The sequence below is a fragment of the Pseudorasbora parva genome, chromosome 5, assembly GCF_024679245.1.
Source record: "Pseudorasbora parva isolate DD20220531a chromosome 5, ASM2467924v1, whole genome shotgun sequence".
In the NCBI taxonomy this organism is placed as follows: domain Eukaryota; kingdom Metazoa; phylum Chordata; class Actinopteri; order Cypriniformes; family Gobionidae; genus Pseudorasbora; species Pseudorasbora parva.
This window is the reverse complement of record NC_090176.1, coordinates 10,479,080-10,487,778: the sequence shown is the minus strand read 5'-3', so window position 1 is coordinate 10,487,778 and position 8,699 is coordinate 10,479,080. Positions and strand designations below refer to the sequence as shown.

Here is an 8,699-nt window from a genome sequence, read left to right as displayed (position 1 = left end):
CTCAGAAGGGTATTGAGAGTTGCTAGACGACACTCGCGGGCAGATTAGATTTGCTGCCGCTAGGGTGCATCTAGATTTCTAGGCTAGAAATCACCCTCTATAAACACTATTATTTGGGGGACAGACGTTTGTAGTGGTGTCTGCGACCATAGTGGACGTTATTGAGTGCACTCATTCAATCTCACATTGCAATGCAAGAGTGTAGGCTGCAGCCGATGCACAATCAGCAAACTTGGACTTCACACACTCGTTTTCATTCACTCCTTCAAGTGAACTATTAGTGAATAATATAGGGAAAAGTGAATGATGCTTCAAGTGGACGATTTCGGATTCAGCCTTGCGATCTCAGCTTGCTCTCACAACAGTGCAACAGTGAAAAGGGACCCCTTTGTAAACAGTGTTTCCTTCCGAACGTTGTTTGAACGACATATACCGGTATTGCGGTTTCATCAAAATTCATATCATAAAAAAAAATACTGGTATTCGGTATGAACCGATATACCGCCCAGCACTAAGTTTAAGTCACTTCCGTATTGGCTTCAAGAGAAACTGGGGGAGGTTGCTGCTTGGTCTGGAGGTGTCATCATCATACACTACAGTCTACATGCATCATGTCAAACCCAAGTTTCATAGATCCATGTCGCACAGTGTGATTTTTAATAATCTTATAGGTTTATTAAAATCGTGGAGTGCATCCCGAGGTTTAAGCCCTGAGTTCAATTCTGTTACATTGTCCGATATTGTTGCATCACATTCAGACACAGAAGATCCTTCAGCAGCAACCACTACACAGAGCACCTTCTCCACCACCACCACCATAAAGAAGGAGAAGAGCTTCTCTGGGCTGTTACAACAAATCACCAGTGCAAAGAAGAACAGGTCACAAGCTTCAGGACACGCAATGCCATCAATCCCACAAAAGCTTGACTCAGAGGTGAAACTGTACTTGTACCTTCCTGCAATCAGTGCTGAGCTGACCCACTGGCTCGGTGGAAGGCACATGTGGAAGAAATGCAGATGCTTTCAAAAGTTGCCAGAAAGTATCTCTGTATCCCTGCAACAAGTGTACCCTCGGAAAGGGTGTTCAGTACAAGGCCATATCCTGTCTCCTCAGCGGTCAAGACATGCTCACATTTCTGCACTATAATATAAACTAAAAGCACTGGAAATAAATGTGCAAATTGTAAAAAGGCCCTGGCGTCCTGCAGCCCTTGATTCCTTGTTTTGTTCCAAAAGGATATTCATAGCTAGCTCATATTTAAATCCAGAGATGTGCACCTTGTTTACTTTTATTTATCTTCACTGTTCTGTTTTATTTCTGTTTCAAAAGGCATATACTGTCAAAGCCAGCAAGATGGGTTTTTTTACAATAATTTTCAAGTTCTGTACCCCAGGTCCAAAAGGAATGTGGATTTTGATTATTATGTTGTGCCGTAGTTTTTGGCTACTGTGTTCTTTCTATTTCAGAAGTCAGCAATAAAAAACACTTTAAAATCTAACAAGTGTTCATGTGGTTTTATACATTAGTAGTTTTGTAGAATGAATGAATGTATGATAATCGTGAATCTGTGATTATTCCTCAAGACTATAATCGTACCCACAAAATATTACAGTTGCATCCTGGGGTCAATGACAAGGGTTTCAAGATAAAAATATATATATATATATATATTTTTTAAGCAAAATGGTTTTAAAATGCATTTTTATGTCCAAAACAATGTTTGATGTTGATTCATATTGGTTTTACAGCTTTTTAGGCAGCATTAATTCATTATTAAACAAGATTTCTGATTTTACCACCCAGAAAATGTCAGGTGGTGCGACCATATATTAATATAGATAAGTATACTTTTAATGTATTTAGCACTACTGAGAACTAGTAAATATGAGTCTTTGTAGTGTCTTAAATGCATTGTAAATTCCCCATTTCTTTCTTTATTTTTTCCAATTCATATAAATGGCTACTTTTCCATGTGTTCAAACACCAATTTTTCCATAGGGAGTTTTTATTTTTGTTTTTATTTGTTAAAATGATTTTTATATGTTATATAAAGTTGTACAGTTATATTTCTTAGTTCATTTGGCAATTGCAGTGGGAATTGATACATTTAAATGAAAATTTGCTGGTTGCACCACCTGACCATGACCGGTCGCGCCACCAGTCCACGTTGTGACCAATAATGATGGATATTCACAAAATAAAAATAAAAATGTCAATAATTTTATTCTGGTTTCAATTGCCCTTATTTTAATCCTCAGACCAATTTATGTAACTCAGTCATATAATAACATTTCATTAACAAGAAGTACAAAACAATACTGACAAAACCTCAAGGAACACATTTAATACATGAGAACATCTTTCAACAGTGAATAAGTGCAAATATTGGGCCCAGGATCTATCAATCTACTGTTCATTCAAATAGACTCAGTAGTAACAGTAAGTCAAGATAAAAAAATCAAATAAAAACATTTGATTATTGATTCTTTAGAACTAGAAATTTAAAACATCTTAGGGAACACATTTAAAAAACGAGAACATCTTTTATAAAATGTCATATCATGAAACGTCGTGAATTAGTGCAAATTTTGGGCCCAGACACATTAAGGGCAGAATTCAATCTACTGTTCATTCAAATAGATCCAGCAGTAACAGTAAGTCAAGATAAAACAAACTACTCTTTTCAAATATCATTATAGAATGGGTAATGGTTTATTAATCATTTGAATTCATGACTAATAACTATGCTCTTCTGTAATGGTGTGTGACACTGCTTTTAAGTATGTATTATTAACATGTAATAACTGTGTAATTACCACAAAAAAATAACATCTTAACTTCTAATTTATCTAGATACACAATACTTTTCTTTTCTTTTGGCAAGGTTAAGGTATTCTGCCCTTGCAACTTTATCCCTTTTTAAATGACCTCTGTCGTGCTGTTTTCTCCTTGCTTGATAATGGCATCTACAAAATGATGCAATATGCAGTTGTTGTAGTATCAATGTTGGTTATACAGTCCTATATTCTTGAAGAATATGATTTTTAGATGGACAATGTGCTCTTTTAACCGTCACCCATACCACAAAAAAAGTACATATGTAGATTGCACCTATAAACAACTTAATATCTTACAGAAAGCTTTATATATTTAATAAAAAGGATTTAATATATTCAAAAACATGACTTAACATGCCTTTTTTCAGTTAGTTTAACTGTAATTCTGGTCGCACCACCTGAGATTTCAAACTTAATTCAAATGTAACAGGCATTAACTTGGACACCTATACAAATGTTTGACCATGTGCTCAAGGTTATACATACTACATTTTTTAAATCAAATACACATTTTTATAATAATGACACATTTTCATACCACCTGACATGATAAGTTGAATAAACCTCATTACTCAAAAATGTCAAATGATCTAATATTTATGGGAGGGTGACTAACCTTGTTACTGCCAAGGGGGTAATCTAGCGCTCGGAAAGCGTTCCACCCCTAGGGGCTGCCATTGCTAACCAAGCCATCACCTGCTGTTAGCATCCCATTGACTCCCATTCATTTTTGAGTCACTTTGACAATAAATAACTTTACATCTGAGACGTTTAAAGACTCCATTTGTCCATTGTTTATTTCTAAAAAAACACGACAATGCATAAAAGGCTCCGTTACCTTGTATCTTACACTATCGCCCCGCAGAAGCTGTTTTTGCAAAAATAGGCTAACGATTGCGTCATAACCAACGCGACCCTGTCGCACAGTTGAGATATTACCGTATAGACCTGAGGAGACGCTCGCAGGCAATCTTCTACTGTCTATGAGACAGTCGGGGGGACGTGGAGACATAAAGTCTGATAAAGTCAAGGGGGAAGACTGGGGAGAAGCCCATAGTGAGCCAAAAGCAACGGGAGAAAATATTTAAACAACGTGATTCAGCTTTCACCTTCCACAACTCCTAGAAGACCTACAGCTGTCAGACAGGAGGCTCACGTCACATCTACGTCGTCAAGCTCAGTCTGAGCCGGCGCAGTTCGCTCAGCCATCAGGAAGTGAGTGCTCCTATACTGACATCACTTAACGCCGTAGAAGGTAATGGGATCGCTCCGTCCATTTCTTTTACTGTCTATGGTTACTGCATCAAATGGGTCCTCTGGGGTCTTTTGTGTGATGTCATATGCTGTCACATGGTTTTCTTAAAGGAACATTATATAAAATTGCATTTTTATGTCGGTCGCCCTACCTGACATTTGAAGTAATTTTATCGGACAAAAGTTTTTTAAGTATTAAAATAGTTTTGAAATAGGACTGATACACTATTTCCCCTCATTTATAATGAATTTAACATAAAATCATGCCAAACTATTTGATTAAGAATTTAATGAGAAAATTTCCCTTTTTATAGCAGTTTTCTTCTCTGCTTGCAGGATCGGACGGTTGCACTGCCTGACATTTTTGGTCTTTCAAAAACCAAAACTCAAACAAAGCAATTGAATTTCAATAAAATAAAACGGGTTTCTTATAAAGGAGATATTGTAGATCAGTTTGATATATGACATGTATTTATAAAATTCTGTTTAGAAAAATAAATAATTTGGACACAAAAAATACATGTCATGTCATTGACCTGGGATTTTTAATGACGACAGAGAGTCAGGACCTCGGTTTAACGTCTCATCCGAAGGATAATTAATCACTGATTATTACAGAAATGGAAAGAAATTAAGTTAATATATATATATAGCTATAAAAAAAACAAGGTTTGAAGGTTTGAACAGAAGTCTGGGTCCATTACCTCTGAAAATATTTAATTTAAGTTGTGATATTGTATGGTAGTCGCCAGGGGGCAGTAAATTCTCGATTTTCTGTTTTCTGCTTATCATTTGGTTCGAAAGTATCTCAGAAACAAACTACTTGTATCATTAAATAATCAAAAGAACAAAATACTACATTCAAATGTATTATAGAAAATATTTTTAATTTATTGATTAATGATTAGGCTACACTGTTGCAGTTCTGTCAAACACTCAAGGCTTATTAATGTAAGAACAAAATAGAACACAATCTATATTAATAATATTCATTACAGCGATTATTTTTGGGTTATATATAATCGATATATAAGATATATCTTATAGAGTAACAGTGCACACGAAATGTACACATATGATATAATTCATAGGATATTGCCTTCTCTGGGAGGACATTTTGCCCCCATAATGTAGGGTTTACCTGAACCACACACGCAAAAAAGAGCTTTAATTTATTAATATGGATGCACGCGTGCTTTCTATTTATTATGTAAATAGGCATATGTCCCAGCAGCTTTATGATTCTTCAATAGCCCAAAGACTGAATGAGTGATGGGGGCGTGATATCTCACAGAGGGAGGGCACACACACACTCACACACACACTTGTGCTCTATTGTTAGAGAAATAGCCTACACTCCACACAAATAGTCTCTGGCGCTCCAGGGGGCTTATAAATGAGCGTGCTTATGTTTCTACAATAACTCATTAACTTTTTAAAGAAAATATTTACAAGAGAGGGAAAGGGTGACCATCAAGCCCAGTGACATTATGCAGAATTCATGACATCATCAGCTTTCACTGTCAGGATCGCGCTCCATCCCATCTGACACACACACGCGCACACACTGCGCGCCGCTTTGTGTTGAAGCTGGTCCGACTCGTTTCTGCTAAACGGTTCTTTTGAACAGTTCATTCCAGTGAGGCGGTCCCAAAGCGATTCATTAGTTCGTTTGCGTCACACCCGTCGCCTACCAAAGAAGCGTTCAACATTTAAAATCATGAAAATAACTACAGTAGTTAGTTTAACTACACATTCGTAAAGTAGGCTAGGCTACTATTGTTTTGTGATGTGCTCTCGTTCGCTTTGCTGGTCCACACTAATCGAAATAGTGCAACATGAAGTTCAAGCTGTGCAAGTTGGTAATACGACTGAAACAAATGCTGATTTTCTTTTTATTTACTTCTGCAAAAAAAAGTCTATTGCACACTTTTGGATGTCTCATGTTTCTGATGAAATATTATGATGCATATGTGTCGAGTGTCACACAAGTTAACATGTTTCCTGAACACATTCGGCAACACAGTAACTTCCTTTCGCACCACTCATGAAATCACCCGAAAACCCAATCACCAAGGATCGTGTTCACCCTTCATCGGCTCTTGGCTCATTTCAAATCGGACAAAAGCGAAACTACTCTCGAGGAGCGCTCCGAACGGAATTCGCGAACGAATCGATCCGTCCAATTGGCGAACCGGTTCAAAAGAACCGATTCGTAAGAAGCGAAAAGAGCGATCGGAGGAGGAGAGGCGCATCTGGAGACAATAGAAGGCAATGCAGAGCTGCGCTTTGTCGCTCTGATCGAGGGCTGTGCAGTCAAAACACAGAAATATAGAGATGATGGAGCGCTAAATCTGGATATATTTCTCGTTATTTTGAGCTGAGATCCAAGAGGAAAGATGAATCCTGCTGAAGCGGCGGAGGACGGACCCACTGATTCAGACACGGATGCATTCTTCAAAACAGGTACGATGAGAGGAGAGATGGAGAGACGCTGATCTCCATAGATAGGCCTGCGTTTGCCTCTTTATTACTATTATTAGTGCACGTAATTTCGTTTCTTCATGGCGTTTATCTCTTCGTAATTTATCAGACCACTTTTTAATTCCACAATTGCTCATTTTAATGTAGGCTATTTACACTACAAGTTTGAATCGCTTTGGCTAATTATTGTATTTAACTTCTATATGTTATTAATTTGGTGCTGTCTGGCAATGCAGTTTTTGTTTAAGCGCGCTAAATTGAAAATGAATTGAGAAAGAGACGCTAAACATTTATGCTAAACTCAACAGAAGATTAAAGAAAAAGATGAAGGCTAATGGGATAAATCAGGGTGTTATGGTTTAAGGATGCTTGAGGTCCAGGTTTGTGTGATGGGTGATGCTGAGCTAGTACCATGATCCTGCTTGGACTGACAGCTACACTGAGCTTTAGTCTGAAAAGCCAGCCCATCCCATATCCCTCGAACAGCACCATACAACTTCTCATGCCTTATTCCCAGGACTGTGGTTCTTTATTCTTATGCTGGTTAGTTGTCATACAAGTCTATTAGTGTCGAATCACAGTCATTTTCATGCACTTAACTGGGCTTCATGCTGGGCTAATGGGACAGTGATTGGGAAGAAGCTAATTTCAAACAGTCCACTCCGTGTAACAGCGCTTGTGTGTGGGATGTGCCAAGAAGTTTAATGTATGTTTAACCCCAATTTGAGGGAGGCTTTAGGCCATGGAGTCAGGAGTTGATTTTGCGTCTGGCGCAATACACATTTATAACAAGCACATTCCTTGTAACATATGCGCCCATACAATTTATGTTGTTCCTATTGTCTTTGCAAAGTGGACATATAAATATTTAGAAAGTGTATGTTGAGTTGAGTGCAGTTAACAATGATGTCACAACAACACTTGGGTCAGCTTAGTGACAAGACCTTGTATTATGTGCAGCACTTCTGGAGTTTTAGAGAGGAAATGGCTGGAAGAAATGCTAATGTTTAGGTAAGTGGTCCAGGCTGTGAGACCCCTGCTGAGGAGTGATGCATAAACCCTGCTGTTTTACACAGCGGGCTATAGGTCAGGATGCGGGTACACTACACTACACTACACACACTCTCTCTCTCTCTCTCTCTCTCTCTCTCTCTCTCTCTCTCTCTCTCTCTCTCTCTCTCTCTCTCTCATACGCACACAAACAGAAAACACATGTACACATGGCATAACACAACTTCCACTTGTTAGCTGCCGTTCTTTCCGTCTTTTCAATGTGAGAGAAGTTCAAGGTGAGGTTTTTTGGAGGAAGTGTGTGCAATATCTCAGCTTTTGAGCTGAAGGTCATATCTGCAAGGACAGTCTGATAAATAACAACCATTCTCAGAGTTATCCCACAAACTACTGAAAGAAAAATCCTGAAATACAGACCAACCGAACTAACCTGTAGCAACACAGGTTCGTTGGAAAAAACGTGCCTCTACCTACATTTTTGCACAACTTAAAACATGTACTAATACATACAAATCACTGCACTGAAATGAACGACAATAAAACAGCAACAAGCTTTATTGCATTTCACACAAAATTATGATTACAGTAGCAGATTATCGATTAATAAAGACTTAAAGGAACTGTATGTAAGAAATATATTTCAATGAATCATAAAATGGCCCTGATATGTCACTAGACATTAAGAGTTGTTAAAAAGTTGTTGTTAAAAAACATTTAAAAGTTGTTGTTGCAGCCCTCAACTGATGTTGATGTTGACATGTTGTGTTTTAGCCTGAAGCTCCGCCCTCCACCTATCGACCAATCACGAGTCAGTAGTGTTTCAGCATCCGGGTTGCCAGATCTGCTCTAGTTTCCACAGCTGCAGATCTACAAACGTTCTTGCTGATCCTGCAGCCTATCTGGCAACCTCGAGTCAGTGGAAGGGGGATAGTGATTGCAGTACCAGTTTTGGCCACAATCTTACATACACTTCCTTTAATAAAGACCCAATGTAATTTAATTTAGCATAAAGTCTGTGTCACCACAGACACGTTTTCCCAATGAGTCTGGGTTAAGATTTTTACATTTTCTAAGATTTCCTTCATTCTTATGTAGAATTTTAACTTGGATAC

General features: G+C 38.0%; 1 protein-coding gene across 1 annotated transcript in view; it reads left to right on the top strand.

The window, feature by feature from the left end:
• Positions 1 to 6,310: 6,310 nt before the first annotated feature.
• The window catches only part of kalrna (kalirin RhoGEF kinase a), a 322,593-nt gene continuing 320,204 nt past the window's right edge, over positions 6,311 to 8,699 (top strand). Inside the window, 1 exon segment of the mRNA XM_067443216.1 lies at positions 6,311 to 6,558. Within this exon segment, the coding sequence (XP_067299317.1) occupies positions 6,492 to 6,558 (67 nt within the window). The 5' untranslated portion in view covers positions 6,311 to 6,491.